General features: G+C 43.5%; 1 protein-coding gene across 1 annotated transcript in view; it reads left to right on the top strand.

The window, feature by feature from the left end:
- SMC1B (structural maintenance of chromosomes 1B) overlaps nucleotides 1-27,550 on the top strand; it is a 98,581-nt gene that overhangs the window by 35,173 nt on the left and 35,858 nt on the right. Inside the window, exons 11-18 of the mRNA XM_075210347.1 lie at nucleotides 4,395-4,574; nucleotides 5,223-5,369; nucleotides 5,459-5,596; nucleotides 14,328-14,444; nucleotides 21,698-21,804; nucleotides 22,076-22,217; nucleotides 22,675-22,820; nucleotides 23,116-23,269. Coding sequence (XP_075066448.1) covers nucleotides 4,395-4,574; nucleotides 5,223-5,369; nucleotides 5,459-5,596; nucleotides 14,328-14,444; nucleotides 21,698-21,804; nucleotides 22,076-22,217; nucleotides 22,675-22,820; nucleotides 23,116-23,269 — 1,131 coding nt within the window. The remainder of the gene's footprint in view (nucleotides 1-4,394; nucleotides 4,575-5,222; nucleotides 5,370-5,458; nucleotides 5,597-14,327; nucleotides 14,445-21,697; nucleotides 21,805-22,075; nucleotides 22,218-22,674; nucleotides 22,821-23,115; nucleotides 23,270-27,550) is intronic.

The raw sequence follows: 27,550 nt of genomic DNA on the forward strand, positions 1-27,550 counted from the left end.
AAACCACTGTTACCTAGGATAGATAACATATTGTTTGATGAATCTAGATTTGTAGTTAAATTGTGGTTTGTGGCCAATGGGAACAGTAACCTAACGTTCCACCTCCCAATGGCCAACTTCAAGAAAAAAAAGCCAGGTTATCCATTATTATTATACCACCACAGCTCACATGATAACCTTTATTATGAATTATGGATTTAGGGCTTTGAAGCAGATGAGACTGCTGTATGCGGGGAGATGCTGGTTAGCATTATTAAATCATCTCTCCCCCTGTGTTGTAGCTCTGTGCAGAAGTACTCTCAATGTCTGCATTATCTAATGAAAAACAGCTGTATTGGGCTTTTTTTTTTGTCCCGAAGACTGCTTAAAGTCTTTATTATGCTTGGCATTGAATGTACCATCCATATTAACAGGGTTGTTGACAAGCAGTTGAGTTTCAGAATGTTTGTTCTATTTGTTAGATCAACTAACTTTCTTTTCACTTTCATTTAGATGAAACCTTTCAGTATAGAAGTGCGGGCACTTTAAATTTCTAGACACTATGTTACGATCCAGCACTCACCTGAGCCTGAGTGACTTGTGTGTGAGACAAAGAGTTAATCAGAAACAACCACTTTGTCTTTTTAAAAATGATTAAAACTCACTCTGTCTTATCCCACACACTAACTTTGCCTTACTAATTATGCCACCACCAAGGTTTTTTTTATGAAGAGCTGACACTCTTACTCAAGAAGTCTGACATGTGAATATGCAAGAACACAGAGACATTAACTTATTAAGTGTAATTTATTATGGAGAATAAATCCACAGTACTTAAGATGGAAAACAATTAACAAAATTGCCATACAAAAACATAACACAAGTTTATTGTAAAATGAAAAGGAATAAACAAAGACAACGGTACACTCAGAAATGATCAGTTTTCTATTTGCAGGGAGAACATGAATTCAATGGAACACTTCTTAATAGTAAATTGACACCCAAAAGTGACCACAAACTTTTAGGGGTACAGAACATTTTAAACATGCTTCAGGTGCCCACGGTCCCCCTTCCATTGTCAGAACTAGTGTTCATGCAAATGAACACCTTTCAAGTTAGTGTTTATTTACTCTGGCCTAACTTCTTACCAGAATGTCCTAAAAAGATGATATTACTCACACACAACAGGTCATTTCCCTTCACATACGTACCAGTCATGACTCCTGTAAGTATGATATTTGCGAAAATGACAGTTTCCTGTGTCCTTATTTTTTCTTCATTGAAGCTTATCCAGGTTGCTCAGTCACCCCATTGAGATATCACAGAACCACGAAGAATGTGAGGGGTCTGTTTTTGGATATTATTAAGGATATTGATGTAACATTTAAAGAGAGATTCCAAAAGGTTTTACTTTTTATGACCCGTGCCACAAAGTGGTATTGGCCACTCATCTGTAACTACATATCATAAATAGCTCATGGGTAGAGCAGAAGAGTTTAAAGACAGTCAAAGAGATAACAATGTAATTTAGTCTCTCCGTCTTTGGTTTTGACTTGTTATCAGAAACAGAGTTGCTGTAAGCCACACCAAGCCAATACTATTAATTAAATCACAAAATCCTTATTTGTAATTTTATAAATTTTATATGACTTGTTAGTAGCTGACATATGACAGTCTATAACGCCTCCTCCTTTATACCCCCCATCCTGTTAGGAATCTAGGATAGGGTGCTTTGGCACTGTCCTGCTATGGTAGCCTACAAATTATTTTATTTATTATTTAATTTAGTTTTATTTAACACCAGGACACTGTTTGCAGCTGCAGCCACTGTCATACAGTTTACACTGTATGTGCCCAGGAGCAGGCTGAGAAAGTGCACTTCCTACTGCCGCCCCCAACTCATTAAAGACTGCCTCCGGGAGGGAGAACCAAAATGCTGTTGCAGTCAGCGGGACATCTCAGCATCAGATCCGTGCAAGGGAGATATGGGTAAAGTAAGTAGTTTTAAGGACTACAGCGGCACGACAGGGCTTGCACAAGGGAATAATGCAGTGGAATGCAAGCAGTCAGGTGAACAATTGACAAGTTAGTGTTGGATCCGAGGAGGAGGAGAAACTTATTCCCTGTCAGTTTGAAGCTAATCCTTGGCAGAGATTTTTTCACAGGGAAAAGCCTGCGTAAACTGTCATACGCTGGGAACCACAGCTGCTGCTCTTCTCTAGCTCTCAATTTGTATTTGTCTATGGGTCGTTACACAATTCTGTAGGTCATAGTCCATCTTTGTAGTCTCATTGTAATTCTGATTGTGATGCCTAAGGCCAACTGCCATGCAATGAGTTGTGCAGCTCACTGACAGGAGCAACCATTAAAAATCAATAGTCCAGGGTATTGCAAAGCTAACTCAACTGGCAAAACGTGCCAAGGGGGTGAGCGAGGATGGTATTCTTTTCTGTCTCACACATTTTGTTAAGGATTCTGTTGAAGTGGTGGATTTTAACTAGGGGCCTTCGGTTTCTCCTTCTAAGGAGCCGGCTTGAGCTCAGAGCCTGTGCAAAACCAATTCAGGATTTAAAGATGGTTCCTTGGTCCTTGGAGACAATTTTAGAATCTTCCTCTTCGGCTAGATCTAGCTAGTGCCAAAGTCCTGCATTTGTCCTGGGAAGGAGCAGACTTGTGGTTTCCCTTTCAGTAGACAGGTGAAGTAGCTGTTGATTTAGACCTTGAAGGCTTCATGTACTTGGAACAAGGATTTCTCTAGGAGGTTAGGGGTAGAAGACTTGGTTCGGGCCCTTAACATTCAGGACAGTGAAGAATTAGTTACTCCAGACTTGTTGTTGAACAGAAAAAAAGAAAGAGTCTATTTCTTTTCCTTTATCTCTTCAGTTAGAAAATTTTCTTTGTGAGGCATGGACCAAACCAGTCAAGAGCTTCAAGGTCTCACATAGATTACACTACATTTATCCTATTCCGAGTGAGAATACGAAGAAATGGGAATCACCTCTCGGTTTCCTATATCCTCATAGTGCGCTTGTCAAACACCACAATGATTCCCATTCCTAATGCTGCGGTTCTTAAAGATAACACGGACTGGAATTACAAAGCCTTTTTAAAATTTGTATATGTTGCTGCTTGGGCCTCTCTCAAACCCATTTTAGCATCAAGATGGTGAAAAGTGATCACAACAGCTTTAGGAAGGTCTGCAGCCAATGTATGAATTGTTGACCTTGGTTATCCACATCTGGGAGCCAGACGAGTATCTGGGTGAAGCTGCTCGTAATGTGGGTCTATTTGGAGATAGGGGATAGTATTTTATCCTCAGTGGTCTCAGCACAATATACCCTTTGGCTTAAGGCCTTAAAAGCTAACAAAGAGTCTAAGAGAGCTCTTGAGTCCCTACTTTTTATGAGGTTTAAAACCATTTGCATAGCGTTAATTATAACAATAATAACCTTATAGAAGCCAATTCCTATGATGCTTATGACATCTATCAGTTTCTGAAGGTTCTCTGAACCAGGCTATATGTTTTTGTGTGACACAATTTATAAGCCTCGAGTGTTATTGTTCTAATGATATATATATATCTCCACTATGACATTTATAATGATATTATGCCAATGACTTAGTCTCATGATTGTCAAGTCTCCTTTGATACTTCATTCACTTAACCAGAATATATTGAAGCAATTGCTTATCATTTTTATCGTTGATACACATGTATCTGTAATAAATTTTATATCAATTTGAGTTTTGCACTATCTTACCTTATTATATTAGTTTTTATGATAGCTGTTGTTTTTGGCCCTAAACTCAATAAAATAAAAGATCTTTAGTCCCCGTTAATGCTCCCAAGCCTAGAAGTCCTAGATTTGGTCTTTTTGCTTCTCATGGAAAAGTATAAATTCCAGAAGGTGACCAGCCTCCAAACCATTAGAAAAACAATCAGCATAACAGGCAATCTGCCCACCCGGGAGCATCTTTGTTGATCGCCTGTGTAGTTCTCTTCCGGGATCTATGGTACAGTTCCAGATATCTTGGTGAGAGTAGGGTTCTCCTTTTATGCTACAAAGTGAAATGTTGTTGGGTTATCTTTTTCTTCTCTTGTTTTGTTTCTCTCTGTTCTATCCTGGGGGTTTGGTAAGGGGGAAAAATAGCTTTCAGGCAGGCTGGGGGTATAGAAAGGGATGAGTTACAGACATGTAAAAAATTTAAACTGCCTCCATCCCTGGCTGAGCCGCTATATCCCAAAGTTCCAATGGACTCGGAGAAAAGGATTTAACAGTATAGAGCATAAAGTTTTTACTTTACATATACATGTGTTCTTTCCTCAGTGGTTTAGCAAATCTTCAATGTTCATAGCACATGTGGTGTTTTTCTAGTGAGATACTGATCAATAAGGATTTGGTTTTCATTTACAGATAAAGCCAATCAATGAAAAACTAAGGGAAATAAAAGGTTCCAAAATGATGGTTGATGTAATACAATGTTCAAGTCCCCAATTAAAGAAAGTGATTCACTTTGTGTGTGGCAATGGACTGGTGTGTGATACGGTGAAGGATGCAAGACGCATTGCGTTTGACGGTCCTCAAAGGCTTAAAGTAAGTATTGGACAAGGCAGGTTGATTGTTTTTATATTTTATTTTATGATTATTAGGTTTTTTTCTTGTAAATATGTGAACGGTTTTCATATAAGACCATAGACATTGCACTACCATCTATAAAGGACTATTATTACTCACTAAAAGTTGCTTTCAAATATGCAAACTGGTGGACACAAATGCTATTTTATTTTTCTTATTATTTTTAGTCTTTATTTTTTGCACAATTGTACTGTTTGCACATGTAGGGATATGGCTAAATACAGCAAGAGGGTGGTGATTGCTCCTTGTGGTGGGACGAACTGAGTGGATCATAGCACCCTTGCTAAAAGGTGGGAGGGGGGTGACTAGCCACATTAATGCACATGATACTGCAACCAAATGCTAAAATGTGTCAGAGTGTGAACTTTAGAGTGGCATTGACAGTTTACCAGTAATCTTTCAAGTGACTTGAGTACTGGGATACATAACCCCATAGAACAGTGGTATCTTCTACTTGTCCATTTGAAGGATGTTCTGTCAGAACTTCTCTTAACAGAAAAGTGGGTGCTAGATCTGAAATCATTGGATATCAGCTGCACAATGATTTTATTTGGTGGTGGTGATTAGTATTTAAGTACCGAGCACTGTAAATGATGTACGTTTCAGGCTGTTTCTCTAGATGGAACTTTATTCATGAAATCGGGAGTGATATCTGGAGGTTCAAGTGATTTACGGTTTAAAGCTAAACGCTGGGATGAGAAAGAAATAAATGAATTAAAAGAAAAAAGAGATACGTTGATGAATGAGCTGAAAGTAAGTGTATCAGAGTACTACTTACTTCATAAATGTGTATTGTTTTACTTGCCATTATAACTTTAAAAAATAAACATGAATTCACTTAGGAGCTAATGAAGTTAAAGAGGAAGGAAAGTGATTTAAAACAACTCCAATCTCAAGCCCAGGGAGCACAAATTCGTCTCAAGTATTCCCAGAAGGAGCTAGAAGACATTAAGAGAAAACATCTTGGAAACTGTATTGCGGTAATAAAATCTTGACACACAGTTGATTTTCTTTGTCTAAATTTACAGTGTTTACTCCTCATACCGCTTACTTTGTGCTTCCAGTCTCAATTAGCATTTGGCATAATAAATCAGAAGTTGACTAATATGTATGTCAGTCTCACTGTAATGTTTTGGACAGCTTTCTGTACTAATGCCTTGCAACAGGAGCACCATACTCTGTTTAGTTATATTAGCATTTCTCTTTCATCCAGTCTGGGGGACACTGCTTACCATGGGGTTGTGGAGGGGAGCTTGGGAGTTGGCACCTAACTAGTTAAACTTTAGTACTGCTGACAGACCCCTCACCTCTACAATCCCCCTGCCTCTTCCTGTTCAGTTTTTTTTAGGTGCCCTGGAGTTGGGGCAATGTTTTATTACTTAGTGTAAATTTTAATGCATTTACTCTTTTATTTGTATTTTCAATTTTTTTCTTTTCAGCAGTGGCAGCGCTGGAGTGTGTTCTACTATAGAGAACACACTCACAGCAGGGCAGCGCAGGCATTTCCCTGCCAGATGAGAGCCAGCGGCTATCACTGGCAGAGACTGGAGAGTGGAAGATATGTGCCTGATTGAAGAGTGACAAGCGGTCTCACGGACTGCTGTCACTCCTCCAGCCTTCCCAATAACCGGCGCTGCCATTACAGGCAGAGAGTGCCGGTTATCGGCAACTAACAGACGCCGGTGGCCATTTTAGTTTTTTTTCACTCGGTGCTACGGAGAAGGAGGAAAAGGGGGCTATACCACGATTCCCCCCTCATACATAGGAGGGGGGTGTCGGGTGTCTTTCGCTGCGGAGACCTCTGTCCTAGAGGTCTCCACTACTCTGCCACGCTTCAAGCCGTTAAGGGACATGTTCCTTTTTATTTTTTTGAAAAAAATAGCTGCAGAGACGGCAGTTACTGAAGGGGAGGGGGGGGGGGAGCTAAAGCATAGAGTTCCCCCCTCCTTCCAGAGAGAGATGGTCTTTCCCAGCCTTCTGGCGCCAAGAGTAGCCCAGGAAGAGTGAACAGAACAGAGGGAGCAGGCACAGGACAAACTGCTGTTGGACTTCTCCCCTTTTGTGGCCTATGGGCTAAGTATCACCTTTTATTGAACACTTATCTAATGCTTTAATAACTGGGCTAGTAGGATTTACATTATAGTCTCCTACTGGCTTATATAATTGGTGGTGTTTAACTATTACAAGTACAACTTTTATATAAAGATCAGTTGATTACTTGTTTTTTATCTGTGTTCTTCAGAGAGATATATATATACATATATATATATATATATATATATATATATATATATATATATATATATATGTGTGTGTATATTCTCGCTCTCTCTCTCCAAATTTTTTTGCTCTCTCTGTTCTCTCTGTTACTCAGCTAGAGTTATATTTTACACTGTGTGTTTGGTGTGCCTTCCTTTATAAGAATGACAGATAAGGGAAAGGGCCCCACGGCAAAATACTTCACATGCTCAAAGTGTCATGTAAAATTACCTTGTGTCCAGAAGGACCCTTTGGCGCTCTGCTCTGCATGCGAAGCAGGGGTTCCCACTGCACATACCCAGCAGGTTTCAGCCCCACCGATGGAGGAACTGGCCTGGGTGGCCTCCCTGACACAGTCGGTTTCCTCCTTAGCTCAGATGGTTTTTCAGTCAAATCAGTTGCTAACTACGGTAGCAACTTCGGTGGCTAATAATGCTAACCCACAGTCAGACCTCCCAGCTACAGAACTGGCATGGTCTACAGCTTTTTTACAGGGTTTGAACAAGCTTAACCAGTTGCTTGATTCCCATAATACCCCGTCTGCTAAAAGAAAGAGACCTAAATCAGTAAATCCCCTTATGGTCCTATCAGACTCTGAAGAAGGCTCTGAGGAAGAGGGGGAAATTTATTCGGATCCTGACCAATTACACCTATTGGAACAGGAAGACAATCCCAAAAGCCAATTTGTTAATGATTTGGTTTTAGCGGTTAGACAGGCGTTGGAACTCCCAGAGCCGGAGGATCTTACCCCCAGAGACAGAAGTCTCTTCAAGAAGGTTAAGAGAAAGGCCAGCCATTTTCCCCCTTCCGCTGAGCTTAGGGTTATTGCTAAAGGGGCATGGAAGCAGCCTGAAAGAAGGTTTTCTATTCCTAGGAGGTTCTCCTCCCTGTATCCATTACAGGAGGAAAAGGTGGTTCGCTGGGAGACTATTCCAAAGGTAGATATCCCTATTGCCCGCTTGGCAAAGCATACCTTACTCCCAGCTCCTGGTTCAGCATCCCTTCCGGACGCCAATGACCGCAAGGTTGAATCCCAGCTCAAATCCATTTTTGCGGCTGCGGGTTCTTCTTTCAGACCTACATTTGCCTCAGCTTGGGTGGCTAGAGCCATGGAAGCATGGGCAGACCAGCTGGCAGAGGCCTTACAGGACTCCAAACTTCTTCCCCTAGCCTTGCATTTAAAGGAAGCTTCGGGGTAACTTTATGAGGCAGCCCAGAACTCAGCGGCGGTTTCCTCTTCCATTCAGGCGGCCTCTATTTCAGCAAGAAGGACGCTATGGCTAAAATCCTGGGAAGGTGATGCGGAATCAAAAAGGTCCGTTGAAACTATTCTTTTTTCTGCAGCAGGTTTGTTTGGCCCGGAATTAGATACCCTTATTTCTCAGGCAACGGGGGGCAAAAGCACTTCCTTACCAGTATATTCTTACAGGAGCTGCAACCCACGGGACAGCTCTTTCCGTCAGCCCTTTCGGGGGACCTCCTCTCATAGGGGACAGTCCTTTAGAGGCAGACAATCTAATTCTCAAGCCTCCTCTACTAGGGGGAGATCCTCGTTTGCTTCTAAGCGCCAGGCCCCCAAGACCCAGGAGAAGCCTGCGTCCTGACGACCACCCTGTACCACAGGGGGCGCCAGTGGGGGGACTTCTGTTTTGGGAACAGTGGGCAGCGTCTTCCCAAGATCCTTGGATCCGGGGAATTATTTCAGAAGGGTACAGGATAGACCTGTTGGGCACGGCTCCACACCGTTACTTCCAGACCCCGCTACCCCGGCATCCATTAAGAAGACAGGCTATACAGGATTGTGTCGCATCTCTTCTGCTTCAGAAGGTCATCTGCAGAGATCCAGATTGCCAGAAAGGTCGGGGTTTCTATTCCAACCTGTTCCTAGTCAAGAAGCCGGATGGCTCCCTTCGTCCCATCCTAAACTTAAAGGGCCTCAATGTTCACTTAAGAGTGGACAGATTTCGGATGGAATCTCTGAGGTCAGTGATAAACGGCCTAGAGAAGAATCAGTACATGGCGTCCATAGTTATAAAGGACGCATACCTCCACGTTCCCATTTGGATCCACCATCAGTCCCTTCTCAGATTTTCGGTGGGACCATTCCACTACCAGTTTCGGGCCCTCCCCTTCGGCCTCTCAACAGCGCCAAGGGTCTTCACAAAGATTATGTCAATAATGGCAGCATGTCTTCATCTGCAGGGAGTTCAGGTCGTTCCTTATTTGGACGACCTGCTCATCAAGGCTTCCTCAGAGAATTGCCTACTTCATCACTTATCCCTCACCCGGGCGGTCCTCGAGGGCCACGGTTGGTTGATAAATTCAAAGAAATCCCAGATGGTTCCGTGTCAGCGCATGGTTTTCCTGGGACTCATTATGGACACCAGCAAACAAAGAGTGTTTCTCCCAGTAGAGAAGATCAGCTCTATTCAGACTGTAACTTCTCAGGTTTTGTCTTCCCACAGCCCCTCAATGCATTTATGCATGAGGCTACTCGGAAAGATGGTGGCCTCCTTCGAGACCATTCCCTTCGGTCGAGCCCATTCTCGATGTTTCCAGTGGGCTCTATTGTCGAAGTGGTCAGGATCACACCTACACCTGGAACTTCAGAAGATATCTCTATCTCCGAGGGCGAGAGAATCTCTTCAGTGGTGGCTGTTTCAGGATCACCTACAAGTGGGCAGATCCTTCGCTCCATGGTCGTGGATCATAGCCACAACGGACGCCAGCCTGAAAGGTTGGGGGGCGGTAATCCTGCACCTCCGACTCCAAGGACGTTGGTCGGTTCAGGAATCAGCCCTATCAATAAATGTATTAGAATTGAAGGCCATTCTCTTGGCCTTCAGGGGAGCACAGTCCCTTCTTCTGGGCCACCCGGTCAGAATTCAGTCAGACAATGCAACAGCCGTGGCATATGTCAACAGGCAAGGAGGAACCAGGAGTGCAGCTGCCATGGATATCGCAGCTCAGATATTTGTTTAGGCAGAGCAATATGTTCCGGGTATATCAGCAGTCTTCATTCCAGGAATAGAAAACTGGAAGGCGGACTATCTAAGTTAAATCCAGATGACGCCGGGGGAGGTGTCACTCCACCCGAAGGTCTTCCAGTCCCTGGTTCAGAAGTGGGGTCTTCCGGACATAGATCTCATGGCCTCCAGGCACAACAGGAAAGTTCCACGGTTTTGCGCAAGGGCAAGAGATCCCCTAGCGGTAGCAGTGGATGTCATGACTATGTCATGGGAGTTCAGGATGGGATACCTGTTTCCTCCAATTCCCATGCTTCCTCGCGTCCTCAAACGAGTAAGGCAGAGCGGTCTGCCAGTAATACTAGTAGCTCCCTCTTGGCCGCGCCGAGTGTGGTACGCAGACATATTGTCCATGGCGGAAGGACCAGGGGTCCACCTTCCGCATCGAGACGACCTTCTTCTGCAAGGTCCATTCCAGCACCAGAGTTTACCTCAGCTCAGTTTAACGGCATGGCTGTTGAAGCCAGCCTCTGGAGGTCTAGAGGTTTTTCTTCCAGTGTAGTTAACACTATGATGTTAGCTAGGAAACCTGTTTCATCTCGCATCTATCACAGGATTTGGAAGGCCTATATTAGGTGGTGCGAAAACAGGACATGCAATTCGTCCGCTTTTCGTATTGCTCGCTTGTTAGCTTTTCTTCAGGAGGGCCTGGAAGTAGGTCTCAGATTAGGTTCCCTAAAGGTACAGGTTTCGTCACTTTCAGTATTTTTTCATATGAAATTAGCTGATTTTCCAGATATTAGAACCTTTTTCCAGGGAGTCTTACACATACAGCGAGGCAGATTTAAAGTGGTTGACCTGGAAGGGCCTCTTTCTTTTGGCGATCGCATCAGCTCGTAGGGTTTCTGAATTAGGAGCCTTGTCCTGTCGAGAACCTTATTTGGTTTTCCACGAGGACAGAGCGGTGTTAAGGACCCTTCCTTCTTTTGTCCCTAAAGTAGTGTCAGCTTTCCATCTTAACCAGGAAATTGTAGTTCTGGTTTTCTCATCTTCTTCTCATTCAGATAAACAATCTATGGATAAGTTAGATGTTGTTAGGGCTCTCCGCATATATGTCAAAAGAACTTCCCAAATTAGACGTACTGACTCTCTGTCCTTTATGACGCTAATAAGAGAGGCTGGCCAGCCTCAAAACAATCCATCGCAAGATGGATTACGTCTACCATCAGACAAGCATATATAAAGGCTAACCGTCCTGTGCCGGAGAGACTTACAGCCCATTCCACCAGATCGGTAGGGGCCTCGTGGCAGCAAGGAATGGAGCTTCTGCAGACCAGCTTTGCAGGGCAGCCACCTGGTCCTCTGTCCACACCTTTACAAAATTTTATCAGTTTAATGTTTTCCCATCAGCTGATGCAGATTTCGCTCGTAGTGCTTTACGAGCGGGATTTTCAGAGTAGTCCCACCCTTAGGGGGCTGCTTTAGAACGTCCCCATGGTAAGCAGTGTCCCCCAGACCGGATGAAAGAGAAAAGAGGATTTATGTACTTAAGTTAAATCCGTTTCTCTGATTCCGTCTGGGGGACACTGCGATCCCTCACTTCTGTTTTTCTTCTGTGTGCTCTTGTTTGACTGCCCTTTTATCCTTGGGCTTTTTAAAACTAACTGAACAGGAAGAGGCAGGGGGATTGTAGAGGGGAGGGGTCTGTCAGCAGTACTAAAGTTTAACTAGTTAGGTGCCAACTCCCAAGCTCCCCTCCACAACCCCATGGTAAGCAGTGTCCCCCAGACGGAATCAGAGAAACGGATTTAACGTAAGTACATAAATCCTCTTATCTAACAATTATGTATCAATTTGTAAAAGAAAGCATCTAAGTGGAAATTCGGAAATTGTGATTGTTAATGCTTACATCCCACCCCCTGCTTTTTATGTATTCATGATCATTTGTTCTAATGTGACCCTTAGTATTTTCACACACACCCTACTTCGACTTACTTCCTTTTAATGTCATTTATCTCACTATTCATCCCATCGTAGCACTTGTCCGGCTTCTGAATTCAATAATATTTTGTCCATTGTAAACTACCACTGGAGTATGTGCCGATTCCTGATTTGGACAGGTAGTGTAAGGGGCTGGCTGGCAAATTTTAGCCCAGGGAACGAGACTGAAATGCAGATAGCCCAGGGACCCAGCCCTTTATCCCGCTATGGGATTGTCCCGAGGGGCAGATGCCCCTGACCCCCAGTTCAGCCAGCACCAGGCTACTGGCAAGTACAGTTTTTAAGACGGGAAAACGTTCAGTGCGTGTAAGGTGGCGTATGATTGGTTGTGAGCTGCTTACTAGACATCTCAACCTGAGACACTGATGACACTGAGCCAGTTAGAATTAAAAAGTAGAAGACAAAATCAATACACCTATACGTGTAACAATAGGATGCAGCAACCCAAACTAGTCAATAGACAAAACCCAGCTTAGCAACAGCAGTTCCTTCAGAAAGGACTTAACTCAATGTTCAGAAGACTATATTCTCCTGCTTAAAAGTTGGGAGGCCCCAAAGCAGTCATAAAAAGATTGGGTGGAAAAGAGAAATGTTACATGAAACTAGGTAATAAAATGCAGCATGTACATAGAGACTGGCATCTTTTGTGGTCACATATGTTTGTTAAAATAAGGAGAGATTTGCCTTAAAAAAAAAAAAAAAAACTCAGCAACCTAGACATGACCAGAACTTGTGCAGATTCTACCGTGATCTGGTAAATCCAAGCAACTAAATACCTGAACAATACATTTGGGAATCTTTCCTTCCTTCCTTCCTTGCAGGAATTTTAGCACTGAAATCACAACAAGTATGCTGGAGAGCCCCAACCATGTTAAAACCACCCCCCATTCACGAATAAGAAAGTAGGAATACAGAGGGAAGAATGCCTAGTCAAAAAAACATACATAAAATTCTAGATGCACTCCCCCCCCCCCCCCATCACAAAATGAAATACTAACTTGACATCCCAAATGAGAAGAATACAGAAAGTGACGGTAGGGTACAAGAACACCTCCCCAGACCTACATATGTATGTAAAGATACTATGTAATTACATTTAAAGTAAAGTCTTGATTTGTATGGTTACATGCATCACTAGATCGTCGGAGGAATAGTATACACTGCCAAGATGCCATCTGAGTTAACTGAGGAGTCATCAAGAAAATTAATAGCTGTTAAAATACAACTGGATAGAGATCTTCATCGCCCAGATCAATTTGCTGCCATCATGTACAAAGCCAAGAACTTAAAAACAATCATCTCTGCCAGGACAGAATCATTGTTCCTTTAACCATATCCTCTTTTGATAAAGAGATGATACATGACCCAGCATTAAGCTTATTGAGCAAGCATCAGTAGCTCCAGGGGGTAAATGTATCACACTGCGAGTTTCCGGATGGTTCAAAAAGTGGAGATGTTGCCTATAACAAACAATCAGATTCTTCTTATCATTTATTTAGTACATTCTGCAAAATGATAGCTAGAATCTGATTGGTTGCTATAGGCAACATCTCCACTTTTCAAATCAGCTGGAAACTCGCAGCTTGACACATTTACCCCAAAGACTCCCCGCAACCTAACAAAATGGCAAGCAAAAACCATTCTCAAAAAGAGAATTTCTGGGCAAATGGCCACCAGTCCAGGGAGTGTCCAAGATGGCCATTTGCCCAGCAATGGAAGATAGGCTAACAAGGCTGAAGATCCTTATTATAGAATGGTGAACTGCCTTTGTCACAGAGACCTGAGTTCTCAAAAACTGCATACAGACGGGTGACTGGTAAACTATTCAGACTCAAAGGTAAAAAGAATTGTTCAGAGGGAATAATTAAGAGCATTGAATTTGTTTATCAAAATATCCTCTGAGCTAGACACTGGAAGGTTGGAGTAATAATCAGAATGGCCTTGGTGATAGCAGGGGGGACATAGAGGCTGCATGCTCTGAACAGAGATGTTGTCCCTGCTGCCTAAAGAACTAGGCAGGCTTTCATCTCTAGGTCGCAGCTACTCCGGTCTGTAGTCCATCATGGAAGATGGCACAATATGGCAATTTGTTGGCGCTACCTTCTGTGTCGCATACAGCAATATGAAGACTCAGAACTTTGTTAACAAGCCCGGGGCTCATCATGAGACAGACAGAATGAGAATAGGAATAGACAGGAGGGTTGTGCTCACCGTTCTTCATGACGTGCTCTTCCAACAATCATCTCATTGATGACTGTCGTGCTGCTAGTGACAGGACGTATTCCCCACACTATTCTGCCACACACAGAGAAAAAACATTGTGTTCTTGGTAAGCAAATATATAATAAAATATTTTTACTTTGAAAAACAATATTTATGGAAATGTATTTAGAAAAACTATTTTTGTTGTTTTATATATTTTTAGAGGTTGACCATTAGTTTATTTTAATAATGAAACCTGTCTTAAACCTGTCATCTTCTGCAGGAAAGATCCAGGCTAGAGAGTGAGATCTTAAATTTTGATTCTCAGCTTATGATGTTAAGGGAGGAGGCGGAAGGACAAAGAGTGACGATTGAAGAGATTGAAGAACAAATGAATAAGGTGGATACATTTACCTTACACTGCAATCCTTGACCGTTAAACGTCTTGAAAAAGAAGAAATGTATATAATATAACTATGAAATTCATACTCCAAAGGTAGATAAATAGCAGATTTATGTCAGGTACAGTAGTACAGATGGAGTAATCAGGTTAGATTCTAGGAGCTTATACTTATATATAAGTATATAATATTTATATATTATATAAAATATGGTGAAAGATGAGGAAGGTAGATTGTACTGAACATAATTATACTGCTGTTTCCACTCTTATTGTGTATTAAACACAATAGGCTGCATGGGAGGGCCAGCAAATATTAACCTATTGGGTGAGTACAAGTAAATGACTTGTGTTACTATGGTGCCACACTTCATGTTTCTCTTTCTTCCGGTCTGGGGGACACTGCTTACCATGGGTTGTGTAGGGGAGCTTGGGAGTTGGCACCTAACTAGTTAAACTTTAGTACTGCTGACAGACCCCTCCCCTCTACAATCCCCCCGCCTCTTCCTGTTCAGTTAGTTTTTTTTAGGTGCCCAGGAGTTGGGCAGTGTTATTTAGTACTAGCGTAATTTTAATAACTTTTATTAAATTTTTTTGTGTGTTTCATTTCTTTTTAGGTGGCAGTGCTGGAGTGTGTTCTACTATAGAGAACACACACACAGCTGGGCAGCGCAGGCATTCCCCTGTCAGATGAGAGCCAGCGGCTCTCACTGACAGGGACATGGAGAAGAAGAAGAATGGATTCCGGATTGAGGTGTGAACAAGCGGTCTCACGGACCGCTGTCACTCCTCCAGCCTCCCCGATAACCAGCGCTGCCATGACAGGCATAGAGTGCCGGTTATCGGAAATTGAGGATGTCGGCGGCCATTTTATTTTTTAATAACCGGGCTCTGTCGACAGTGGAGGAGAAAGGGGGCTATACCAAGTTTCCCCCCTCATACATAGGAGGGGGGCGTCGGGTATCTCGCTGCGGAGACCTCTATCTTAGAGGTCTCCATTACTCTCCCACAAGCTATTCGTTTTTTCTATTTTTACAAGAAGAAATGCTGTAGGGACAGTATTACAGAAGGGGGGGAGCTAAAGCATAGAGTTCCCCCCTCCCTTCAGAGAGAGAGTTGGTCTTTCCCAGCCTTCTGGCGCCAAGAGAAGCCCGGGAAGAGTGAACAGAACGGAGGGAGCAGGCACAGGACAAACTGCTGTTGGACTTCTCCCCTTTGTGGTCCTTGGGCTAAGTATCTGTTTTATTTAAACACATTATCTGTTTTGTTGTGCACAACTGGGCTAGTAAGGATTTACACTATAGTCTCCCTACTTGCCTATACATATATATATATATATATATATATATATATATATATATTGTGTTTAAAAATTTTTTACAAGTACAACTTTTATTAACAAGATTAGTTGATTACTTGTTATTCACTCTGTTCTCTCCGTGCATTACACTCTCTCTCTCTCTCTCTCTCTCTCTCTCTCTCTATCTCTCCACTACAGCTAATTAACTATTTAATCTGTGTGTTTGGTGTGCCTTCCTTTATTAATATGTCAGATAAGGGAAAGGGCCCTATGGCAAAATATTTCACATGTTCAAAATGTCATGTAAAATTACCTTGTGGGCACAAAGACCCTTTGGCGCTCTGCTCTGCATGCGAAGCAGGGGCCCCCTCTGCGCAAACCCAGCAGATTTCAATCAGTGACGGAGGAGCTCCCTGACACAGTCGGTTTCCTTCCTAGCACAGATGGTTTTTCAATCTAATCAGTTGCTATCTACTGTGGCTACTTCGGTGGCTAATAATGCTAACCCACAGTCAGATCTCCCAGCTTCCTCAGGTTCGAGTGGATCGGGTTTGCCGGGACCTTCCTCATTACAGCCTGACCCAGCCACTGTTCTTACAGAACCGGCATAGTCTACAGCTTTTTTAAAGGGTATGAACAAGCTTAACCAGTTGCTTGATTCCTCTAATACCCCGCCTGCTAAAAGAAAGAGACCTAGATCGGTAAATCCCCTTATGGTCCTATCAGACTCTGAAGAAGGCTCTGAGGAAGAGGGGGAAATTTATTCGGATCCTGACCAATTACACCTATTGGAACAGGAAGACAATCCCAAAAGCCAATTTGGTAATGATTTGGTTTTAGCGGTTAGACAGGCGTTGGACCTCCCAAACCCGGAGGATCTTACCCCCAGAGACAAAAGTCTCTTTAAGAAGGTTAAGAGAAAGGCCAGCCATTTTCCCCCTTCTTCTGAGCTTAGGGTTATTGCTGAAGGGGCATGGAAGCAGCCTGAAAGAAGGTTTTCTATTCCTAGGAGGTTCTCCTCCCTGTATCCATTACAGAAGGAAGAGGTGGTTCGCTGGGAGACTATTCCCAAAGTAGATATCCCTATTGCCCGCTTGGCAAAGCATACCTTACTCCCAGCTCCTGGTTCAGCATCCCTTCCGGACGCCAATGACCGCAAGGTTCGATCCCAGCTTAAATCCATTTTTGTGGCTGCGGGTTCTTCTTTCAGACCTACATTTCCCTCAGCTTGGGTGGCTAGAGCCATGGAAGCATGGGCAGACCAGCTGGCAGAGGCCTTACAGGACTCCGAACTTCTTCCCCATGCCCTGCATTTGAAGGAGGCTTCGGGGTACCTTTATGAGGCAGCCCAGAACTCAGCGGCGGTTTCCTCTTCCATTCAGGCGGCCTCTATTTCAGCAAGAAGGACGCTATGGCTGAAATCCTGGGAAGGTGATGCGGAATCAAAAAGGTCCGTTGAAACTATTCCGTTTTCTGCAGCAGGTTTGTTTGGCCCAGAATTAGATACCCTTATTTCACAGGCAACGGGGGGCAAAAGCACTTCCTTACCAGTATATTCTTACAGGAGGCGCTACCCACGGGGCAGCTCTTTCCGTCAGCCCTTTCGGGGGACCTCATTTCATAGGGGACAGGACAGTCCTTTAGAGGCAGACAATCTAATTCTCGAGGCTCCTCTACTAGGGGGAGATCCTCTTTTGCATCTAAGCGCCAGGCCTCCAAGACCCAGGAGAAGCCTGCATCCTGACGACCACCCTGTACCACAGGGGGCGCCAGTGGGGGGACGTCTGTCTCTGTTTTGGGAACAGTGGGCAGCGTCTTCCCAAGATCCTTGGATCCGGGGAATTATTTCAGAAGGGTACAGGATAGACCTGTTGGGCCTGGCTCCACAGCGTTACTTCCAGACCCCGCTACCCCGCGATCCATTAAGAAGACAGGCTATACAGGATTGTGTCGCTTCTCTTCTGCTTCAGAAGGTCATCTGCAGGGTTCCAGATTGCCAGAAAGGTCAAGGTTTCTATTCCAACCTGTTCCTAGTCAAGAAGCCGGACGGCTCCTTTCGTCCCATCCTAAACTTAAAGGGCCTCAATGTTCACTTAAGGGTGGACAGATTTCGGATGGAATCTCTGAGGTCAGTGATAAACGGCCTAGAGAAAGATCAGTATATGGCGTCCATAGATATAAAGGACGCATACCTCCACGTTCCCATTTGGATCCACCATCAGTCCCTTCTCAGATTCTCGGTGGGATCATTCCACTACCAGTTTCGGGCCCTCCCTTTCGGCCTCTCAACAGCACCAAGGGTCTTCACGAAGATTATGTCAATAATGGCAGCATGTCTTCACCTGCAGGGAGTTCAGGTCGTTCCTTATTTGGACGACCTGCTCATCAAGGCTTCCTCAGAGAATTGCCTACTTCATCACTTATCCCTCACCCGGGCGGTTCTCGAGGGCCACGGTTGGCTGATAAATTCAAAGAAATCCCAGATGGTTCCGTGTCAGCGCATGGTTTTCCTGGGACTCATCATGGACACCAGCAAACAAAGAGTGTTTCTCCCAGTAGAGAAGATCAGCTCTATTCAGACTGTAACTTCTCAGGTTTTGTCTTCCCCCAGCCCCTCAATGCATTTATGCATGAGGCTACTCGGAAAGATGGTGGCCTCCTTCGAGACCATTCCCTTCGGTCGAGCCCATTCTCAATGTTTCCAGTGGGGTCTATTGTCGAAGTGGTCAGGATCACACCTACACCTGGAACTTCAGAGGATCTCCCTATCTCCGAGGGCGAGAGAATCTCTTCAGTGGTGGCTGTTTCAGGATCACCTGAAAGTGGGCAGATCCTTCGCTCCATGGTCGTGGATCCTAGCAACGACGGAAGCCAGCCTGAAAGGTTGGGGGGCGGTAATCCTACACCTCCGACTCCAGGGACGTTGGTCGGTTCAGGAATCGGCCCTATCAATAAATGTATTAGAATTGAAGGCCATTCTCTTGGCCCTCAGGGGAGCACAGTCCCTTTTTCAGGGCCACCCAGTCAGAATTCAGTCCGACAATGCCACGGCCGTGGCATATGTCAACATGCAAGGAGGAACCAGGAGTGCAGCTGCCATGGATATTGCAGCTCAAATATTGTTTTGGGCAGAGCAATATGTTCCGGCAATATCAGCAGTTTTCATTCCAGGAATAGAAAACTGGGAGGCGGACTATCTAAGTCGAATCCAGATGACGCCGGGGGAGTGGTCACTCCACCCGGAGGTCTTCCAGTCCCTGGTTCAGAAGTGGGGTCTTCCGGACATAGATCTCATGGCCTCCAGGCACAACAGGAAAGTTCCAAGGTTTTGCGCAAGGGCAAGAGATCCCCTAGCGGTGGCAGTGGATGTCATGACTATGTCATGGGAGTTCAGGATGGGATACCTGTTTCCTCCAATTCCCATGCTTCCTCGCGTCCTCAAACGAGTAAGGCAGGGCGGTCTGCCAGTAATACTAGTAGCTCCCTCTTGGCCGCACCGAGTGTGGTACGCAGACATATTGTCTATGGCGGAAGGACCAGGGGTCCACCTTCCGTTTTGAGACTACCTTCTTCTACAGGGTCCATTCCAGCACCAGAGTTTACCTCAGCTCAGTTTAACGGCATGGCTGTTGAAGCCAGCCTCTGGAGGTCTAGAGGTTTTTCTTCCAGTGTAGTTAACACTATGATGTTAGCTAAGAAACCTGTTTCATCTCGCATCTATCACAGGATTTGGAAGGCCTACATTAGGTGGTGTGAAAACAGGGCATGCAATTTGTCCGCTTTTCGTATTCCTCGCTTGTTAGCTTTTCTTCAGGAGGGCCTGGAAGCAGGTCTCAGATTAGGTTCTCTAAAGGTACAGGTATCGGCACTTTCAGTATTTTTTCATATGAAATTAGCTGATTTTCCAGATATTAGAACTTTTCTCCAGGGAGTCTTGCACATACAGCTTTCTTATGTACCTCCTACCGCTCCATGGGATCTCAACATGGTACTGGATATGCTCAAGGGGCCTCCATTTGAGCCTTTGAGCGAGGCAGATTTAAAGTGGTTGACCTGGAAGGTCCTCTTTCTTTTGGCGATCGCATCAGCTTGTAGGGTTTCTAAATTAGGAGCCTTGTCCTGTTGAGAACCTTATTTGGTTTTCCACGAGGACAGAGCGGTGTTAAGGACCCTTCCTTCTTTTGTCCCTAAAGTAGTGTCGGCTTTCCATCTTAACCAGGAAATTGTAGTTCCGGTTTTCACATCTTCTTCTCATTCAGATAAACAATCTATGGATAAGTGAGATGTTGTTAGGGCTCTCCGCATTTATGTCAAAAGAACTTCCCAGATTAGACGTACTGACTCTCTGTTTGTCCTTTATGACGCTAATAAGAGAGGCTGGCCAGCCTCAAAACAATCCATCGCAAGATGGATTACGTCTACCATCAGACAAGTATATATAAAGGCTAACCGTCCTGTGCTGGAGAGACTTACAGCCCATTCCACCAGATCGGTAGGGGCCTCGAGGCAGCAAGGAATGGAGCTTCTGCAGACCAGCTTTGCAGGGCAGCCACCTGGTCCTCTGTCCACACCTTTACAAAAAAATTTCAGTTTAATGCTTTTGCATCAGCTGATGCAGATTTCGCTCGTAGTGCTTTACGAGCAGGATTTTCAGAGTAGTCCCACCCTTAGGGGGCTGCTTTAGAACGTCCCCATGGTAAGCAGTGTCCCCCAGACCAGATGAAAGAGAAAAGAGGATTTATGTACTTACGTTAAATCCGTTTCTCTGATTCCGTCTGGGGGACACTGCGATCCCTCCCTTCTGTTTTTCTTCTGTGTGCTCTTGTTTGACTGCCCTTTTTATCCTTGGGCTTTTTAAAACTAACTGAACAGGAAGAGGCAGGGGGATTGTAGAGGGGAGGGGTCTGTCAGCAGTACTAAAGTTTAACTAGTTAGGTGCCAACTCCCAAGCTCCCCTCCACAACCCCATGGTAAGCAGTGTCCCCCAGACGGAATCAGAGAAACGGATTTAACGTAAGTACATAAATCCTCTTTTCTGGACCCTATGGAGAGTTTTGCAGAGATAGCAATCCTGTACAACGGTAACAGTAAGCTGGAATCTGTGTCCCCTTCTCTGTCATTTCCTGAAGCAGCTATATGAGAGCCTGCACATAGGTTTAATTTAATAAGACTATGCATTTGTACTTTTTGAAATTCAGCACTGAAGAAAGTACGGCCAATCTCTCTGTGCCATCCTTAATCTGTAAAAATATTTATAACAGGCCGTACGGGAATGGTATTGTAGGAGTGACTGCGTGAAAAGGAGTTAACTAGACTCCTGGAAATATTTAATGGTAACTAGAATGGTGCACTTAGCGCTCAAGTTCAAAAATGAGCAAGGAATGCGTAACTCAGTGCATGCTGGGGCTGTAACAGGGATATATAGACTGAGCAGGAAGGGGAGGCTAGTGCAGTGGATAGGATGAGGAAAAAACAATTACAGTATGTATATATATATATATATATATATATATATATATATATATGCAGACACCTGATGAATCTTAAATGTTGATTCACTTGCCACCTACAGCTAGTTGGAGCAACCTTTGTGTTGGCTGGCATGTTATTCAAGGAAATGCAGCCTGTTAATCAGTGCTTGTTAAATAATTGGTTATAAACGTCTGAGTTATGTCACTGGTTCCTATGGCTGCCTCAACTGTGTGTAGGCAAGTTAATATATAAAATAGTTATAAGTGGAAAGTTTCATGGGCATATAAAGTAAATCTGTAAAGTGTTATACTGGTCAGTTGATCCGTTTATAGCCGGCCATTATTACATTTCCAAGCTCAGTGTTCTCCACAATTTTGTGTGTAAATTAAAATATGTCCGTAGAGGAATTTCTGATTTCTCATTCTTCATTTCTTATCGTTTTTATTTGTGTCCTAAGTGCAGTATATTTATTTTCTTAAAGGTAGAGGATAAAGTGTTCAAGACATTCTGTGAGGAGATTGGAGTAGCCAACATTCGAGATTATGAGGAAGAATATGTGAAGCAACACCAAGAAACCGACAAGAAAAGGTCTTGCTTGATTATCGTGCATCGTAACTAGAGGTTCTCACACGTGCGCTATCTGCGCCTTTCTTAGAGCATATGCACAATAGTAACACATTTTGTAATGATTCCTGTTTCATTTCTTACACCAGCAATTATGTAGGCTTCAGTAGTAAAATAAACAGATGTCCAAAAGAAGTGTACTCTAATTAACCGTGTTGCAACTCTGACACTTTATTTATATTATACTAGATCTATATAGCTGAAATTGATCTAAATTTATAATTACCCCATTTAGACTGGAATTTGAAAAGCAAAAGATGCGTTTAGAAATTCATCTTCAATTTAGTCAAGGGCAACTTATGAAAGAAACAGAAAAGATGAGAAAGCTAAAAGAGACTTTGAGTAAAGAAGAGGATGAAGTCATCCAGCTTAAGAAGGTAAAATAACTGTTCTCTATAAAGTAACCCAGAGACATTTTACATTATCTAAGATCGTTAAAGGGTTCCAGCGAAATGTTTATCATTAACTTGTTTTGTTTTATTTTAATATGTCCCTTTCAACATAGAAAGATACTGTTAGCTTTTCCAGAGTTCATATGAAAAGCATCTGAACTCCCGGAAGGCATTTGTTACTTATTCCTGAAATGAAAGGCGAGTTGACTGCACTAAAACACGGAATGTAAATATTAACAGCATGCAAGTTGCACCCACTCTGTCAATAAAATGACCATTTAAAAGAGGGCCCTGTTCTTCAACACATACACATCTGTTTGACAGACACATATATAATTGGAGATGGGTTCTACATGAAACTATTTTTAGTAAGATTATTAACTTTAAAATAAGAATAACATGTTGGTTTGGTTTTTTTTAACATTTGACTGATCTAATTTAGGTTGAAAGTCAGTGTCGCCAGTCAGTGGATGGAACTTTATCTCGGCTACAACAGTTCAAAAACGAGCTGACGCTTAAGAAATCGGAAGTTGTGGATGCTCAGAAGTGTGTTGAAGAAACACGAAAGAATCTTCTGAGTATTAACAGGTAGCAAAATTGTAGGGTTCAGTTAAATAAATATAAGTACTCAACTAATTTTACAATCTGTGTATCATCATCCATTGCATTCAGCGATGTTTTATCTGCTGTTCTCTTGTAGTTTAGCTATGCTTATGTGTCCATTTTACCTTAGCCTTCAATATTAAACACAAATCTTAAGTCGATTGCCAAAAGCAGACACATTGTGCATTTACTTACAAGGGCAGCCACTAAATGGACTTTTGAGATAATAATAATAACCCTTCTGTATAATTAATGTGATGTATGATTGTATTTTCTGCAGGGAAGTGGGCAAGAAGCAGAAGGAGACAATGACAATTGAAAGCCTGATAGAACATAAACGATTAGAGAGACACAATTTGCTTCTAGATTGCAAAGTACAAGATTTGCATATAACTCTCCTAGCCGGGTCCCTGGATGACATTACGGAAATAGAGGTAAATTACTGCTGTTTAAAGTTAAATTTGGAAACAGATGAAGATATTCTATTTTGTGAGATATACACATGGTATCTGTAATATAATATATAATACTTTGTTTTGGAAACATGTTTCTCATGTGGTAGTGGACATACAGGGGCATATTCAATTCCGATTCGCGGTCGCGATTCCGTGCGGCTGCGCATATAAAGCGTCATTACGGTAGCGCAATATCGTGGATTTCTGTGCACACAAATCCACGATGTTGCGGTACCGGGACACGTGCGGCCGCGAATCGTAATTGAATATGCCCCACAGAGGTTATACTTTGCATTCTTCCTGCTTTCTAGATACTGCAAGGTTGAGCCTCTCAGGTATTTTTCACCTCTGTCCAATTTTAGGTGCAACTGTAGCAGTAGCAACCACTACAGAGAGGTATGTGCTCTTCCTGGGGTTCCTCGTCAGCATGGGCAGCCTGTTTGCTGCTTGGGAAAGTACACAGTGTTGTAAACGAGAAGTTAAACCTGCCATATCCTTGCTTCCCACAGTGGATAAGACTGAAAGGAATACTTTTTATTCCTTGTTCCCCAGTGGGTACTGAGCATGTTCAATAAAAGTTAAGTCTGCCCGGGACCCCCTCTCCTAATGGTTGTCAGAGAGAGACTCTACATAACGTTTAATTTGTGATTTTGTGCGATAGTGTTTAGTGTGTCACGAGCTGCAGCGGTACGCCGCATCCTGGAGTGAACTAGCAGCAGGGCGCTTGCTTTAGTTTCTACCGTGTTTCCCCGATAATAAGACACTGTCTTGTTTTTTTTTTTGGGTCAAAAAAACAGCATAGGGCTTATTTTCGGGGTAGGTCTTATTTTAATTAACATTTAAAGCTTTTTCAAGAAACAGGTAAATGTGAACAAAAAATCCTACCATTATTCAAAAATGGTCATGTCATCTTCTTCAACAACATCATCATAAGTGTCCATACCCCGAATTCCGGCCTGGATTTCTTGCGCCTCCATTTCCTGCAGAAGAAGTGGACCCAATCTGTCATGTCCAGCAATATAGCTCTCCGTAAATGAGCATGTCTTGTCCGGGTAGCCTGCTCGTAGTGCATTGGCGACACAGCTGTCAGTAATTTTATCCCATGACTTCTTCACCCAAGTCACGACCTCTTGCAGACGGGGCTTCACAAAGTTTCCACGCTGATTTCTTTCCATTCTATTTTCAATGTAGTCATTGACTTCAATGCGCAAATGGTCCTTGAAAGGCTTGTTTATTGCAATATCAAGGGTCTGAAGATAGGCAGTCATTCCTGCGGGAATCATTACTTGATCTATTCTTCTCTATGCAAGGAAGATCTTCATGTCTTTAGCGCAGTGGGTGCTGGCTGAATCCCAGACGATCAGACCTCTTTGGTCACCTCGCAAAACACGTGGCAGCATTAAATCCAGCCACTTCCTTATAACTGCTTGTGTGCACCAGGCTTTTTCGATTTCAAGAACGTAAATGCCTGAAACACGTTCAATCTTATCTTTCTTGCCCTTACTGATGATTAGAGGTGTGGCTTTCTTTCCATCCAGACGAATTGCCAAAACACAGGTAACCCGTGCACTTTCGTAGCCAGTGGTGGGAATGTAGATTGACGTGGCACCCCTGTGATTAACTGTCGTTTGAGATCCTTGACCCATAAACACTGCAGTTTCATCCATAGCAATCATATTGCAGGTTTGGTATTTTGAAAAGTCGATCCCATCAACAAAGGACTTGAATGCAAGTGCACGTTTAATAACTTCAACATCTTCCAGCTTAAACAGTGTTATTGATCTTCTTAGAGACAGTTCATATCGCTGAAGGAAACCGTCCAACCAGTGTTGTGATGCTTTGAATCCTTCTGGGACCATTTCAAACTGTGGTGCCATTGCAAGGGCAAATGCTTGAATATCAGCCCTGCGTACAACCAACGCCTTTGCTCTCCTGTCAGCAATCCATTCACCAATGATGTCTTCCAACTCAGGATATAAGGGTTGCCGACCTGATCCAGACCTGCGCTTCTTAGCTTTTCCCTCATCCACCTGTTGAGGGAGCTTATTGTACTCCGCTCGCCATTTTCGAACCATTCTGAGATCCAACATCTTTTCTTTACAGAAAGCTGAAAGATTCTTGCGAGTCCTCCACAATTGCTTTCTTATACTCAACGGTATAGCTCTTCCTTTTTGCACTCATGTCTGGAGGTCAAAAACAGACAGGATAAGAAATAAAATGATGACTGTTATGCCCCCTCAGTGCTGCTTTTTTTCCTTATCATGCCCCCTCAGTCTTTTTTTTACTTTACTTGCCGTTTCTTTCCTTCTTCTCTCTCCTTCTTTTCTGTTCTCTCCTCCGCGGCGCTGCTACCGATGACGCTGACACGCAGGTGGGAGGGTGCGTGAGCGCTGGCTGCAGCTGTGATTGGATGCCACAGCGGCATCCAGTTCATGCAGGGAGGCGGAGTTGGGGCCATGTTTTGACGTGCAGGGACCATTATAAATCGGGATTAAGATAGGGCTTATTTACGGGGTAGGGCTTATTTTGGACCATTAACGAAAACCGGGGGTAGGGCTTATTATCGGGGTAGGGCTAATTATCGGGGAAACACGGTATGCTCTGTTATTATCCTTGTGGCATAGATGTAGGGGGGTGTAGGGACATCCTCCAACACCAGGGGGAGCTCTTATATGATTTAAACTGGTTCATTTATATTTTTGTACATGTTTCCTGGTTTATGTTGTTACCTATGCTAGTTCTAGCTAGTAATTAATTAGCTGCCTCCTGAGGCTGTTTGTCAGCCCTGTCCTCCTCTGTCCTGATTGGCTCTTAGTACTATTTAAGGGAGTGAGGTCAGAGCCTCATTGCCAGTTATAGCGTCCTGTTCCAGTACTGCTGCCTGCTACTTTGTTCCTGTGTTTGGTGTTTAACCTGAGATTGATTTCCCGTATATGACCCTTGTCTGTTCCTGGACTCTGAATCTGTGCTTCTGACCATGATCTATTGCCTGAACCCGGATTCTGAACCTCTGCTTGTGACCCTGATCTTACGCCTGTCCCTGGATCCTGAACCTGTGCCTGTGACCTTGACCATTCTGCCTATACCAGACATTTCATCTGGTGCCCTGCCCAGTCCGCTGACATCTGGCCTGTCGCTACTCCATGCGCAATCTGCTATACCTGTGCGCTACCGTGTAAGCATAAACTCATACTACTCTGAGCATAAGACCTGGTGGCATCTGAGTAACTGTGAGCACAACCAGTCTCTACGGGAAAGGCGGCTGCTAAAGGTGAAGACATCTTCTACCTGTTCCAGGGCCGCAACTAGGGCTTTGCGACAGGAGCGACCGCCCAGGGCGCAACGCTGAAAGGGGGCACAATTTAGGAATATTTTAGGTTAATTTGGTTAAAATTGAGGGTTAGGGGCGCGGCATTTATCTTTCTCGCCCCAGGCGCTAGAATTCTAAGTTACGGCTCTGACCTGTTCTATGAGTTTATGCCGCACTGGCGACCATAACATAGTGATACAACGTGCTTGCGCCCTAAAAGAGCTGAAGCTAATCTGGGGTATCTTCTACCACAAAGACTGACTATTAGCATACCTTTTTCAGGGTTTGCTAAGCGCAAGTCTTGGGACTATATGATTAGTTGGCCAGCTAACATCCATCGGATACCACGAAAATCTGCAAAAGATGAATTCAGGGAAGTTACCACGGTTATCTACATCCTAACTGATTATACCTAATTGTGCAGGTTGCTTATATCCAAGAAAACAGGAGTTACATTTAGGCACACTTTGCTTTATTTCAGGAACTCAAGAACAGTGTAGGGGCCTGTTCATAGTCCATATCTTGCTGGATCAAGATACTTGGCTGCTGGAGAGCTGGTGCATTCTGAGCTTACAGTTCAGTTGGTCTGGGTGGTCAGTTCCTCTCTTTGCGTCATAGGGCTTCGACAGAACAGGTTTATAATGTGACCACCTGGGTACATGCCACTACTTCTTCTGATGCTGAAAAATCACACTATACAATAATTCTTCCTGTCTACTACAATCCTTATCCATATCACAATCACTGTCCGGTATCACATAATACAATATTCCTTGCTCCCATTTACAATTCTTATCCATATAACATCACTGCTCCCAATAGTCAATATATCACATAAACCTCGGCATTATCTATGACATCTATCAATATCAATTATTCTCTCAGCATAATAATCTGCAGTATTCCTTAATCCATCACAGTCCTTCCCGTGTTCCTATAATGTTAAGCCT

Source organism: Mixophyes fleayi, chromosome 4, assembly GCF_038048845.1.
Source record: "Mixophyes fleayi isolate aMixFle1 chromosome 4, aMixFle1.hap1, whole genome shotgun sequence".
NCBI lineage: Eukaryota > Metazoa > Chordata > Amphibia > Anura > Limnodynastidae > Mixophyes > Mixophyes fleayi.